Source organism: Magnolia sinica, chromosome 10 (assembly GCF_029962835.1).
Source record: "Magnolia sinica isolate HGM2019 chromosome 10, MsV1, whole genome shotgun sequence".
NCBI classification, from domain to species: domain Eukaryota; kingdom Viridiplantae; phylum Streptophyta; class Magnoliopsida; order Magnoliales; family Magnoliaceae; genus Magnolia; species Magnolia sinica.
In genome coordinates this window covers 29,238,654-29,254,230 of record NC_080582.1, presented here as the reverse complement: position 1 = coordinate 29,254,230, position 15,577 = coordinate 29,238,654, and the positions used below count along the sequence as shown (strand labels likewise).

Genomic DNA, 15,577 nt, shown 5'->3' with positions numbered 1-15,577 from the left:
ATACTTTAATCCCAGTGTTTCCGGTAGTGAGGTGGATCCAACGCTCTTAAGTAGGTCACATGAGAGAAAAAATTAGGGAAAAAAATTCCTACCGTTGAAACTTTTTTGGACTCCACCTGGGTGTTTATGTGCTATCTAAACTGTTTATAAGGTCATTCCTCATTGGATGATAGGATGAAGTGAAAAAACTAAAAATATAGCCTGATACATAACTTTTATAGCCATTAAATTGCTTCAAGGTGCTCACTGAATTTCCACTGTTTCCTCTTGTGTGGCCCACTTGACTGTTTGATACACCTAATTTTTGGTAGCACATAATAAAATGAGCTCGAAAATGGATGGACGGGGTGGATTTCTAAAAAACATATCGGTGGGGCCCACCCAGCATCCTTGCGCTGGAAAATCCGCGTCCCACCGCTGACGGACTAATCGAGCAATGCAACTAATCCGCTCCCCGAGAACGAGCGCGGGGTCGCGTCTTTTCAAAAGGGCACTTTGGTAAATTTCACGTTGATAGGGAAGATGCAGATATCGAAACCAGAGTTCTAAAACCTCAAAGCTCCGCTGCAGTGCGTTGCTGGAGAGGGAGATGGAAGAAGTTGCGCAGGATATGGAAACCAGGATATCGTGCGCCATGCGCGCACGCATCAGAGATTTCAAGGACCAGGAGGAGTAAGTACACTCACTTCTCATCCCTCTCCCTTCATCTCGTCCCTTTATTCTCGCATAAAGATCGAAAAACGCCGTAGAAAGATCATCTCCAAAAGGGTTTCTTCGTAAATTTCTCCTGCAACTAGGGTTAGGGTTTCATATTCTACAGACCGGGCCTTCATGTTTTCTGTTGTTGTTGCAGTTCATTGACTCTTGAAACCGTTAGAAGGTCATTAGAAAAGGACATGGGATTGAAGAAATTTACATTGGATGCCCATAAGAGATTCATCAAGCAATGCTTGCATGAGGTAACCCTAAGAATCCTACAACTCCTTAGTTTATATTACTCTGCTAGAAACTTCGACTTTTTCTCAAGTTTTAGGCCAGGGCTTCTTCACGGTCGGGCCTGCTTACGGGCGGCTTGGATGTTTTTACGCCCAACATGTGCGCCCGTGTGTAGATGGGTTTTACTGAACATTTCCAAGCATGATTGTAGCCAAGTGTTTGTATAAGCTGGGTTTGAGCTACAAGAAAAGAGCTTGATACTCTGGCAGTATATGAGCGTCCGTCCATACGCAGATACACAACACTACAGGTCGGCTATGTGTTCCCAATCCAAGCTGTTCAAATTGTGGGACCCACTGTAGATGGGTCATAACCCGAAATTCACACTAGAGAATATTACAACTGTTGGATTGAGTTATGACATTCACACTGTTAAAATGAGAGAGTTAACTGTCTAAAATCAACAGAAGAATATCCACTTGCAAGAGGTTTTGGTTGTCCAATCAAGCTGAATTTAGGGATATGGCCCATCTCGTCAGGGCTCCTTGATTTGGACAGATTGGATTGTGGCACATGCATACCATGTTTACAGTAACAGTGGGCAAGTGCATGAGCTGTCTTACTCTGCCAGGTCACCAAGTAATTCCTCCATGAATTGGACATCTTTACATGAAAAGAGTTATAGTTGGGTCTTGTAGCTACTTAGTCAGGTGTAGTTATGCCCTTAATTTTTTTGAAAGATACTGCAATTTATTAAAAGCCATCAGCGCAACAAGAAAAGAAAGAAACAACAAGACAACATAAAAGAGAAAAAGGAAGAATTACGAAGGCACCCTTTTAGGGTCCCAATCCCTGATATACAGCTGAAGCTGATAAACAACCCCATGGATTGAGCCTCTACTATTATGAAAACAATGGCTATTTCTTTCACCCAAAATCGCCCAGAGAATAGCAAGTAGAGTAAGCTTCTAAAGCTGCGCTTTCCTCCTACCAATCCTAGCAGCATGCCAAGAACAGAAGAGGCTTTCTATCGAGCTAGGCATCACCCAGGACATATCGAAACCAGATAGGACCTCATTCCAGACGTTGGAAGTGAAAGGATAATGGATAAACCACCGTTTCCTCATTCCCAAGGCAGACAATGCAAAATGTTCGGAAGAACCAAGGCCCTTTTGCACAAATTGTCAACAACGAGGATGCGATACCTACCCGTGAGCTAGGCGAAAGCAAGCACTTTCGCAGGAGCACCATATGACCAAATCGGTCCTGTGTGGGAACTGGCAGCCAGGAAGGCAAGTTGCGTCAAAAGGTTGAGTAATGATTTCACGGAAAAGAGGCCAAACTTATCAAACAACCACACTTGGGAATCAACTGAACTTGGGGAATGAGAGAGACCTTGCAAACAGGAGAGGAGCAAGAGCAATTCATCAAACTTAGACTCTGACAGTTTGTGACGACAAGGAGAAATCCAGCTACCCCCTAATCCTTCAAACTTACTGCATTCAAAATCCAAATACAGGTGTAGATTTCTTTTTTGAAGAAAATTTTAGTGATTGGGGTGCCCCTGCCATGCTGAGGTGCTTGGCTCAAAATTGCAATCATGAAACATTGAAGTTGGACTTGAAGAGCATCTTGCTTTTGTTAACTGAAAATGATGAGAAAGAGAGAGGAGGAAGTGTGGAGAGAAGAAGAGGATGTGTGAACTCAATGCTATCATCCTTAAAGAAACCACTACGAGAAATAGGACCATATTACAAAGCTAGGCTTCCAGAACGAAGCCGTTGAATGATTACTTTGAAATGTGGGATTTTTGTTTGTTGATTCTGGAACTTTCAGTGTCTCTAGGGTTTTGATTTTTGTTTTTCGTTTTTTTTGTTTTTGTTTTTTTTTTTTTTTTTTTTGTTTTGTTTTGTTTTGTTTTGTTTAATTTCTGCTGAATTCACTTCAAGGAACTGTAGATGGGAGATCTGTGCTGAAAGTTGGTGTTTGGAGTTGATAAGGTTTCAGAATCCTGGTTTTTCTGGTGAAAATCACTTGGAGGAGTTGCGGTTGAGGGATTTGCCTTGGAATTCATCTGGTTTTGGTTTTCGATCTCAACTCCTAGCGCCTTTCAACTTTGATTGCTCATTTCTCTGGCGAAAGGAGACTGGAGCTGTTGCGGGTGGGAGATCTGGGTTGAAATTTTATCGGTTTGGTTTTTTAATAGCCGATTGTGCTGGTTTTCTGTGTTACGAGCTTGCTTGGGCTTGAAAACCCTAGAGAGATCTTATTCAAGGTTTCAAAATTCCAGCTCCTAGGAGTTTTGATTTATGGAATTTGTCTAGGAGAACGATGAAGGAAAGCCGGATCCAGGTTTGGAAAAAAATCTACATCCTTGACTTCAGGGAACCTAACTCCTGTCGGAGATTAGGGATGACAAAGCAAATTAGAAAGGGATAGGAAAAAGGAAAACATAAAGGTGAGGAATCAAGTTACCCCAAATATGATCTTGAAAAGGAAGATTGGTCGGTTGTCCAAAAAAAGAAAAACAGTAGGAAGAGAGCATCCGACTTTGTCGCTAGTTTATTACCAACCCTATTTGCAGAAAACTTTCCTTTGAATTGGGGAGAATCTCATCTAGCTCGAGTATTTGGCCAAAATGGCCCATTGAAGGAGATCGTGATTTTGAGGAATAAGATGATGAGAAAAGCAAGGGGTTTTGCTTTTGTAAGGGTGCAATCGGAGGAGGATCTCCGAGAGCAGTAGACGAGCTTCATGGCAAATCCTTTTAAGGGGTCTAGATAGTGGCGCAAAAGGCACATTTCGGGTTTGAGAGAGCAATCGATGCCATTCAAAAGAGGCAAGGTGGAAATAGAGCAAAGGAAGCATCGACGGGGGAAGGGAGGACGCAAAGAGTAAACAACATAGGCCTTGATGGGAACTTTTACAAGGAATATTGAAAGAGAGAAAACCAGGGAAGGGGAGCCTGGTATAAAAGGAAAGATGAAAAAGATCTGGGTTCCAAAATTGTATGCGGAAGTGGTTAAAAGCCAAAAGAAGACGACACAAGAAGATTCTGTAGTTATGGTTCGGTTGGAGAAGAAGCTTAGCACTTGGACAAAGATGTAGGCCTGGAAAGAAGTTCAGGGAGGAACTACGGTAGTTAGGGTCAATCCAAAGGTCCTCAAACGGACGTGAGACCAACTGCGGGATTCACTCTTCGTCAGAACTAGAGAATATTCCTTTGTCAAAGATCATTGCTTGGTTTGAAGCCTGTTGCAAGCAATGTTGTCAAATTGCATATGTGATCACATGCTATCAACATATGCTATTTGCATATGGGATCACATATTTTTTGAAAATTAAAAAATAAAAAAGGAAAAAAATCTAAAAAATTCTAAAAATTAGGGAAAACTTGCCTAACTGATTTGATAACTTATTTTACTTATTTCGTTGTAGTTTGAGTGTTTTGTTACATTATATATTTAATTACTTATAATATATTTACACATTTTTTTTATAGAACAATCAACAAGCTACATTAAGAGAATTAATTATTCAAAACTTCATAGAAATTTTATTGATAAATGCATAACTTGATAACTTGAAACAACTTACAACTTACAACTTAATGTAGTCTTGTAGAGAGATTAGATTAAGAGAGAACGAGGAGTAAAAGAGAGAGAGAGAGAGAGAGAGAGAGAGAGAGAGAGAGAGAGAGAGAGAGAGAGAGAGAGAGAGAGATTATAAGCTTTAGAGTGGAGATCAATAGTGAAAATGTGAGTGATTTGAGTGCCTATTTGTAGGCACAAATGGCTGAAATTGCAATAAAAGAAAAAAAGAAAAAAAGGAAAAAGAAAAGAGTTTCAATGGTCATATTTTTGACCATTGGGCCATTATGCGATCACATATGCCATCATGGTACATGCAATCTCTTCCATAATATGCGAATGTGTGATCGCATATGCTCATATGCGATCGCATTTGGCAACATTGGTTGCAAGCTCAAGGAAGAAGACATAATTATCAAACCCTTGAGAGAGAAGGATCTATGGGTATTAGTTAGGACAAATGCTAACCTTGACTCTATCATAACAGCTAGATCGTTATTCAATGATGGTCCAATCCTGGAAATCCATAGATGGGCGGAGAAGTCTTTCTTTAGAGAGAGAAAATATGGTTTCTCCTATGGGGCATTCCATTGGAATTGTGGGTTGAAGAGGTCTTCAGGGTGATAGGATCTTCCATTCGAGAAGCTGTAGCAATCGATCTGGGTATGGTGAAAGGAGAAGAGATCAACGCATCCCTAGTATGTGTGAGGAACAGAGCAATCTGGTCAGACCCGAAATCCATCGATCTATGGGTGGGAGACGAAAAGATCATTATGGGGTGATCTGCTTGCTCCTCCGTCTTCAAGGCGTTAAGGACCTACCTGTGCGGGCAGTCTTGTTGTCTGTTTTGGAGCAGATGAAACACCTAATATCCTGTGAAGTTTCCATCTTTCTCGGCTTGGCCTTGGTCTTGGGCTCGCTCTTCTCAGCCTTGGAATGCTCGAAGGCGTAACACCAAGCCCCGAAACAAAATCACTGACAACCAAGCATTCTAATCTCCGTGAGTTCAATTATGAGAATCGAATTAAGGATTCCCGTGTAGATGGGTAGAAGAAGAGAGGGCAGATCCATGTCAGAGATGGCTGTTCATGGCGGAAATGGAGGAGCACCATCCACCATTTTGCACGGACTACACAACGTGATGCAGGACGAGGACCACACGTGGCAATAAATGCTAGAGCATCCAGACAGAGGGACGATTGTGGCAGTTTCTCCTTCAGGTCATCAAAAGGGAGGTGATGCATCTCTTCGAGAACCGTTGATTCGAATTACAGAGTAGAAGACATGTCAATCGGCCTCGGTTCGGACAGAGGCTCGAGACGAGCCTGCGGCTTGGTCACAGGCAATGTTTTAAGTATCTATAACATCAATTGATATATCCCACGATATATCTTGTATCCCACCTATGCGATATGAAGCGCACAAGTAGTGGGATATCCTACATGTTCAATCCAATGAGCATTTTCGATTTTCGATTTTTTTTTTTTTTTTTGGTATATCATGTTAAATTAGTGTTAAATTGTAACAAATGTTTGCTTTTTCATGTTTTGCATGAAAAATCATGGATTGAGAGCTTTGATTTCGAGATTTGGAGATGGGCCAAGTTGTGGAAAATTGAACAAATCAAAATTTTGCAATAAAATTTCCCAATTTATTGCAAATCAGTTGCAATCTTTGTGTCCAAACATAAAATCAAACATGTATGTAACTTGATCTAGTGATTCTTCTTTTGCATTTGAATGTATTGCTTGTGTTCCCACACATCTTTTTATATTTATAAATTATATGAATAAACTTTGAATATACTTGCATCAATTCAATTAGATAATGCGTAGATTAGGACCCCATACAAAGAAAACCTATTTATGTCACTTGTTTTTTGTAATGTTTTGATTTATAAGTGTGTATTGATGTCTTTTTTAACAATCATTGAAGTTTCATTGAAAAATTCAACCAATTTCCCAATGTTTCCCCATGTTTCCAACAACAGTGATACATTACGAGATATAACCGATATATCCCATGCGATAACCGATACGTATCCACATCCCAAGAGTGCGATACATAATGCGATACCGATATTTCAAACACTGGTTACAGGTTTCGCACACAGATGGTAATTGGGAGTAGGACGTGATTTTGTCTGAAGCTATGAATGGGCAGAACTTGCTGCTTCGAAATTCCACGACCCGTATCTCTTTTGAGGAGGGGGTGACACATGGAGAGGCTATTAATAGAAAAATGCTTTTTCAATTGCTTTGATTTTCGTGCTACCCCCCTTTCATTTAGCGCATGGTGAAGATCATTTGCACGTGCTCCTTCCCCCAACACGTGCACCCCCAAATCTAGAAGCGTAGGCAATCGCGCCATGTGACCCGAAGAAATCTCCTCCTATGTGCCTGGTACGCACGTGTTGGAGATAGATCCCACTATATTAGATATGGGGAGACAAATCTCGCACTCGTTTGTCCCAGCTAGGTGCCTGACCCACGCTTCCTCCCAAAAGGCAATTCTCAGAAGACTTCTCGCAGGTAATAATCCCAAATCAAGATTTGCGATGGTTGAAATCTCTCCAGAGCTGAGGTCTTATTATCGATACCCGCGAGAAATTCTTTGAAGCAGAAGGGTCCTTCCCTCATTCAGATGAAGCTGCCATCTCGAACTGTTTCGACGATGCTCTTAATGTCACCCCTTCATAGGTAGTGAAGCAGTGAAGTAAATTCCGGGTACAGTCGGTGAATTATCTCTTATGGAGAACTTGGAATCGAACCAGGGTTTAAGGCCGATATCTGCAGAGGAATGAGAATGGAACAGAGACATGCTGGAATGAGTGCGGAAATCGGTGGGAATGTCATTTGGAGCAGAGGACGATGTCTAGTCTTTTATTAAATTTGTCAAGGATCGTAGTTTATGAAAGTCTAGGGGGACTAGGATGCAAAGGCCAAACAAAAATGCCCAAGGGGTTGGAGAGAGTTGCTGAGTTTGGAAAGTTCCGTGAATTACAATGGGGGAAGCGACCACTACGAGGACAAGAAGGGAAGGGGTACATGACATGGAGCCCAATGAAGATCTTGTGTTGGAACATTAGAGGGTTGGGCTTTTAATATTAACAGGGCACAAGTAGGACAAGGTTGCAAAAAATACAAGATTCGAATTTTTACTCTTCAAGAGACGAAATTGGAGAACTTTGATGATGATGTTCTTTGATCGATACGGGGAATCAAGAACAAAGGTTGGGTGGGGTGTTGAATGCAGAAGGTTCAACTGGAGGTGTGGTGGTTGCATGGAACAAATCTCTTTGGAGCGTCGAGGACACTCATATGGGGTCCTTCTCAGTATCAATGACTATCAGGGATGTGACTACCAATTTCAAATAGCTATTATTTGCAGTTTATGGTTCCTATATTCTGACGCAAAGGCACCTACTCTGGGTAGAATTAAATCAAGTTGGGAATTTATTCAATCTTGCATGGTGTGTTGGAGGAGACTTTAATGTAATTAGATTCTTACGTGAAAAATCTAATGGGGGGAGGATCACAAGGAGTATAAAAAACTTCGCGGAATGGATGGACCAAAATAATATGGTAGACATTCCAATGGGGGGTGCTAAGTTCACATTGTCCAATGGGATGGAGAACCCAATAATGCCAAGATTGGACAGATTCATAACATTGAATGGTTGGGTTGATAAATATCCACTGGTCAAGTTGAGGGGTCTTAACTGCACCACATCGGATCATAGGGCCATCATGTTCGAAGTTAAAGAAGACAGTTTGGGACCGAAGCCTTTCCGGTTCGAGTTAGCATGGATGGAAGAGGATGATTTTGCAAAGATGGTGAAGTCCAGGTGGCAATCATGCATTGTATTTGGCTCGGCTAGGTATCGGATGGCACAAAAGCTCAAATTTCTTAAGGCAAAACTATCTAGTTGGAAGAAGAAATTCTCGTCCGATAGAGCCGAAAAGATGGATGGCATCGTAAATGAGATGAACTCGATTGAAATCAAGGAAGAAATGACAGAAATTTCCGAAGAAGAGTAGAATAGAAGGCTAGTACTATCAATGAAATATTCTAAGTACCTCAAAGAAGATGAAATAATGCGGCGGCAGAGATCGCATGCTTTATGGCTTAAAGAAGGTGACAAAAACACATTTTCCTCCATGGAATTGCTAGTGCTCGAGCCAGATTTAATCATATTAGTGGCATTATGGTAGATGGTTATAGATTAAAAAATAAACTAGAAGTGCTCTGCACTTATGGAATTTTACTCAGATCTCCTAACACCACAATGTATCTTTGTAGGAAGCAAGCTGAATGGGAATAAGACACTGCTGGGAAACCGGTATTGAAAACGTATTTTAACCCAAGAAACTCGATAGGGTTGAGGGTGAGAGACGGGTTTCAAACCCAAACAAGATATAGTGCTAGCGGAGACCACATTGGTGCAATTGCCACTATCAATTATCACGTTACAGTTTTTATCACCACAGTAACCACACTTAACGTAAGTGTAAAAAATTGAATTCCTGCGCCAATCCTCATCCACTTTAACCTAGGCTAAGGTGCATCTGACAACTATAAGTGGCACGGTCTCAACTCCAACTTCTTCATCACTAGCAGCATCAATCTTGGGTTGATATTCTTCTTCTTCACAATCGTCCTGATGATTCGCATCTTCCTCAAACTCGCCAATTACGAGGGCTTTACGTTGCTCTTTCGTAGGGCACTGGTGATGCAGGACAATTAACCACTTGCTCTAAAAGCTCGAACTGTTAGAGTATGGCGAATTAATCCCTTTATCTCATAGCCCAGGCCCCACATCTCATGGGTTAGAACCTCGGCCGAACCCCCCTCGTGGGCTCATGGGCCCCAAATCAAATGGGCCGCCCACCCTGAGTGTGTCCCTGCGTCCCACGGGCTACCCCACTCGAGCCCGGTGTGAAATGCGCATTAATTACCCCCGGTGAGGAGTCTCAAACACAAGACCTCCCTCGTGGGCCCCAAATCACATGGGTCACCCATCCCGAGTGTGTCCCTGCATCCCACGGGTTACTCCACTTGAGCCCGGTGTGAAAATGCCCTTCAATTAATCACCCCCGGTGAGGAGTCTCGAACACGAGAACTCCCGCTCTGATACCAATTTGATGCAGGACATGAAATTAAATATGACATGCAAGATTTTAAGCTTTAGATCATACCAATTTCTAAACAATCACAAAAATCCACGTCCCACATACGATTAAACATTCAACAAGGGGAATCTACGGGGGTCCAAGCCTACACAAGTTAGGGCTGGATCAAACAAAATTATAAACCAAACAATGCCCAAAGGAGTGTAAGATACAAGCATCCTTGATTGCTCCCCAATTCAAGAGATTCATCATGTTTCAATTCGAGAGAAAATCTAGTGTTTGCAAAAGTTGAAAATACTTGGAATTTGGGATTACCTAGGGTTAGGGTTAGGGATTTAAGCAAGAGAGGAGAAAAGGAGAAGAAATCCAGAACCTGAGCTGTTCCACGCATGGACATCAACCTGCCTGGGCACACGTGCGTGACTGTATTTGATGCAGGACAATTAACCACTTGCTCTAAAAGCTCGAACTGTTAGAGTATGGCAAATTGATCCCTTTATCTCATAGCCCAAGCCCCACATCTCATGGGTTAGGACCTCGGCTGGACCACTCTCGTGGGCTTGTGGGCCCCAAATCACATGGGCCGCCCACCCCGAGTGTGTCCTCGCATCTCACGAGCTACCCCACTTGAGCCCGGTGTGAAATGCGCATTAATCACCCTCGGTGAGGAGTCTCGAACATGAGACCTCCCGCTCTGAAACCAATTTGATGCAGGATAATTAACCACTTGCTCTAACAGCTCGAATTGTTAGAGTATTGCGAATTAATCCTTTTATCTCATAGCCCAGTCCCCACATCTCATGGGTTAGGACCTCGGCTGAACCCCCCTCGTGGGCTCGTGGGCCCCCAAATCACATGGGCCGCCCACCTCGAGTGTCTCCCCGCATCCCATGGGCTACTCCACTCGAGCCCGGTGTGAAATACGCATTAATCACTCTCGGTGAGGAGTCTCGAACAGGAGACCTCCCTCGTGGGCCCCAAATCACATGGGTCACCCACCCCGAGTGTGTCCCCGCATCCCACGGGCTACCCCACTCGAGCTCGGTGTGAAATATGCATTAATCACCCTCGGTGAGGAGTCTCGAACACGAGACCTCCCTCGTGGGCCTCAAATCACATGGGTCACCCACCTTGAGTGTGTTCCCGCATCCCATGGGCTACCCACTCGAGCTCGGTGTGAAAATGCCCCTGCATTAACTGGTATGTGAAATGACCATATCATTGGTAAGTGTAACACCGCGTATGCTCACCTCCCTTCGAACTGGTACTGAGTAGACTTGTCCCTTGCATCCCTATTGTTGGGTTGAGTACTAGTTGGGGCTTTGGATTGACTCCCAAAACTAGGCTTATCTGCTTGGGGAGCGGCCTTGATGTTGGTATCATGAGAGTCGAATCGCCTCATGAATTGCGGTTTCAAATATCGCTCAAGTTCTTGCACCACTTGATAGGCATGCTCGAGGGTGCTCATGTCATGGGGAATGAGCTCGCGTCGAAGCTTGGGGTGGAGGCTCGTCCTAAAATAGAAAAGGGTCATTAACAGGTTCTCAATATTACAACGCATCATATATTCATCAAACTTGATGATATAATCAATTGCGGGCATTGATCCTTGACAAAAGGATTGCCACTGATTGAAAAGCTTTTGGCGGTAAAAGAGAGGAATGTTCTTTTCCTTCAAGATCTCTTTCATCTCAGTCCATGGTGAGACCGGATCATCTCTAGACCTCTCCATCTTTCGCTCAATATTTGTCCAAAACAACTCGACTTGGCCTACCAATTTCATCTTGGCGAACCTCACCCCTCGACAATTGGAGATATTATACCACTCAAAATAATGGTCAACATCCGCAAGCCAATCGAGGAAGGCCTTGGCGTCCAAACGACCATCATAGTTTGGGGCCTCACTCTTCACACTCTTCATTACCCAATCATCAGGATCATAGTGGTCTAGGTACTCTCCATGGGGTGGTTGGGTACGCACCCCACTATGGCCAATACCTCAGCCACAACCTCTTTTACATCCTCTGACTTCACTCTTCGCTTGAGATTGACCATCTTCCCCATTGTTAGGGTTTGCTTGGAGGGAAGCTTCCAACTGGGTCATGTGAGTATTGGTTTCATTCTTGAGGACTACCAGTTGGTGACTGGTGGTTCTACTTCAGGCCTTCATGGCCGCGAGACGGTTATCGATGGCATTGATTGCCTCAGCAAACTGTTCCAAATTCATTGTAGAGTGTAGACCAAAACTACGCCCAATATGAGCGGGCATAAACCAGGAGCCTAAAGGGTTACCTAGGAAATAATGAATCTTAAATGCAATGTGATGAGAATGGGAAGATTGCTAACCCTAGACACGACAATATGAAAACCTAACCTAGATGCAACATGAGAATCCTATGCTAACCTAGGCTTTGATAACAAAATTTGATGCAGGACGGATGATTTAACCTAGAATGATGTGCTGGAACCAGTGTTTCAAATAGCACCCGCAGCGTACGCTATGTAGCGTAGCGTGGCCGTAGCGCTACGTAGCGTCCCAAATAGCGTAAATCCCCTGTAGCGTACACTACAGGGGTCGTAGCGTACGCTACAGCTACATAGCGTGTAGCGTCCGTAGCGTAAGCTACAATGTATTTTTTACTATTTTTTCACGTTTTCTTTGTTTCTAATGTTGAGGAATGTGACACTTGTATTGTACTTGATACTTTTAACCTATGGGATTTTTATTTCTTTTCATAATTGTGACTTGTGGTTTCAATTAGACATTATTAATTAAAGTGGTTTGCTTAGAAAGTTGTTGATGTGATAATTATTTGATTTGGCTTATATATGTAGATTGGCTTTTGATAAATGATAACTAATAACTTTTTGAACATGCTTATAATTGATAAAATGAATCATCTTTTAGGCATTTTTATATTTTTTCCCCTTTTTTTTCACTATTTATTATATTTGTCCTATTTTTAAATTTAAAAATAGAAGTATCGTGTAGCTCACGCTACACGCTACGTATTTACGCTACATGCTATAGAGGGCTGGGTGCTACGCATCACGCTACCGCTATTTAAAACACTGGCTAGAACTAAATAACGGATTGATTAAAGCAATTAAACACAACATAAACTACTTTATCACAAAGTAAGAAATCCAAGTAACAAAACTTGTTTCAATTCAAAACCATAAACAATCCCGCAATGCAAATCTAGCAAAACAAGAATTGATTAGGACCCATGGAAAGTAGAACTTTCTCTAGCATAGGGATTATTCATAATTCAAAGGGATTCACTTGGTTTAGGGTTTTGGCTAAACTAGGTTTAGGTTTAGGGTTTAGATTTTGGGAATTGGACTTTAAGTTTAGGAATTTGGGGATTTAGGGTTTTGACTTTTGAGGACTAGGGTTTTGAGAACCAGGGTTTTGAGGTTTAGGATTTAGGTAAAGGACAAGGGATAGAGAGGAATGAAGGAGATGAAACAAGAGGACCCCCTAACAAGGGAGCCGTTCGTATGGACCGCTATACATGTGTGTTTGTATGGCCATACGGACAAGGGCTTGGGTTGAGGTAGGTTGGGTTGGGTTGGATGGCTTAGGGTTTTATTGGGGCGTGGTTTTGAGGAAGTCGAAGGAAAAATAAAAGAAGAGAAAGAAATAGAGATAGATTAAGGGAAGTGGAGAGAGATAAAAGGAGAGAAAATGAAGATAATACCTTGAAGAAGAAGATAATAAGATAGAAAGATAAGTGGAATCACTCCATGGTTTCACATGATCATCATTCGCAAGAGGTTTTTCTTGTTGCACAAAGCAAAAGCGAAAATTTTCATTCAATGTTTTATGTATCACAACGCCCCAAGGTACACGCCCACCCTTTAATAGTCTAATTGGGGTGTTTTTTTTATTTTTTTATTTTTTTTATTTTTAATTTTACAAAAAACACTTATGATTCTAAAATATCCACAATACCCCCTATCGCTAAAAAACATGTCCAAAATACCCCTAAATCAACTAAAACAAAAAATAACCCATGAAATAAGGAAAATAACTAAAAAAACAATTAAACTAATGTCCCATGATGTTTACGGCTAAGATAGCCCAATGATCAACGGTCTGGATGATCCAACACTTGAAATCCAAAGGTCCATATGCATTATATGCAGTCCACATTCATCTTCCCAATATGGGGTCTTTAAAGATGCATGAACATGCATGTGGGTGGGGTCTTCCAACATGGCTACGTACTTGTCGTGGGCTCCATATACTGATCATCCAACTGTAGCGATGCCGGAACTAGGGTCAAAGCTCTCCTCTTTATCTAGTACACTCTGAATGGTGCTCATATGTCCTCATCAATATCTAATGGGATGGGAGCCACCTTTTTAGCCCTGATCCCAAAAAAAGAAGTGGTAGAAGCACTCTTAGATTATCGACCAACCAGCCTTATAAGTTCATATAAAATCTTAGCTAAGTTTTTAGCTAATAGATTGATACTATTTCTCTCTCCAGTTATATTAGAGAATCAGGGCGCAAATGTGTTTAGAAGGCAAATTCTAGAAATCATGCTACTCGCACATGAATGCATTGATTCTAAACACAAGAAAGGAAGAACATGGATACTTTGCAAGTTGGATATCGAAAAAGGCCTGCGATCATGTGGAGTGGGACTTTCTTCAATATATGCTAAGAAGATTGGGATTTGGAGAGAAATGGATCAGATGGATCATGGAATGTGTTTCCTCGGCTTCCTTCTCGATGCTAGTAAACGGATCTCCTAAAGGGTATTTCAAAGCTTCGCGAGGCCTCAGACAAGGAGACCCTTTATCACCACACTTATTCATTGTAGTGGCGGAGGTGCTTAGTAGTATGCCAACCAAAGGTCAAAAGGCAGCGCTCATTTCAGGTTTTCGTGGAAAGCTAGGGGGGCGTTTGGCGCATGGGTTTAAATGGGAGTTGGTGGGAGTGGGTTCTAAGATCCCATGGATCATTGCAATGTACGTTACTCGCTGAGGCGGATGGAAGTTACTCCGCATTCGGATAAGAGTATATATGAACGAGCTTACAGTGACCGGGGGAATCAGTGCCGAGGCAAGGGTTCATGCAATCCTACTTTGAGTTTCATGTAGCTAGTGGTCGGTGCTATGTGGACCCCACCATGATGTATGTGTTTTATCCATGCCGTCCATCCATTTTGAAATATAATTTTTGGGCTTGATCCCAAAAATGAGGTAGATATAAATCTCAGGTGGACCACACCATGGGAAAACAGTAGTGATTGAATTACACCATTAAAAACCTCCTAGGGCCAACTTTGCTGTCCACTTGAGATTTGGATCAAACTCATTTTTGGGCTCATACCATAAAATGACATGGAAGAATGGGTGGACGGCATGGATGAAACACATACATCATGGTGGGGCCCACAGAGCACCGACCGGTAGTGGCAAGATGAGTAGCCAATTTGTTTCCCAAACATGAAGTGGGATGGCCTCCAAGCCATGGGATTAGACGACAATCCCTGACACAGTGTAATCATTATATTTTGGTAATTCCATCCCACTTAAACCCATCTAATCCCATGCTCTAAACACTCCCTAGGCGGCACAATGATATCTTAGCTCCAATTTCCAGATGACACACTCTTATTCTGTGAAGCAGATGAAGCCATGGTGGATAATCTATGGAAAATAGTGGGGTGTTATGAGGTGATGTCTGGGCTAAAAATTAACGTTGCAAAAAGTGAGATGCTTGGGATTGGTTTATCTAATGAAGAATTGTCTACCCTTGCCAACATTTTCAGATGTGGAATGGGATCTTTTCCATCTATGTACTTGGGACTCCCATGATGTGTAGGCAAACCCCCAAAGCATTTGTGGAACAGGGTTATAGAGAAATTCCAATGGAAACTATCGAAATGGAAAAGCAGGCAC

At 42.3% G+C, this 15,577-nt stretch overlaps 1 protein-coding gene across 3 annotated transcripts in view; it reads left to right on the top strand.

Moving 5' to 3' along the window:
- The first annotated feature begins 442 nt into the window (after nt 1–442).
- Nucleotides 443–15,577, top strand: part of LOC131258246 (uncharacterized) — a 55,703-nt gene continuing 40,568 nt past the window's right edge. The window contains exons 1-2 of one of the 3 annotated variants that reach the window (XM_058259417.1): nt 443–672; nt 854–959. In XM_058259417.1, coding sequence (XP_058115400.1) covers nt 590–672; nt 854–959 — 189 coding nt within the window. In that variant the 5' untranslated portion in view covers nt 443–589. The remainder of the gene's footprint in view (nt 673–853; nt 960–15,577) is intronic. The other 2 variants (XM_058259416.1, XM_058259418.1) reach the window with 2 other exon arrangements.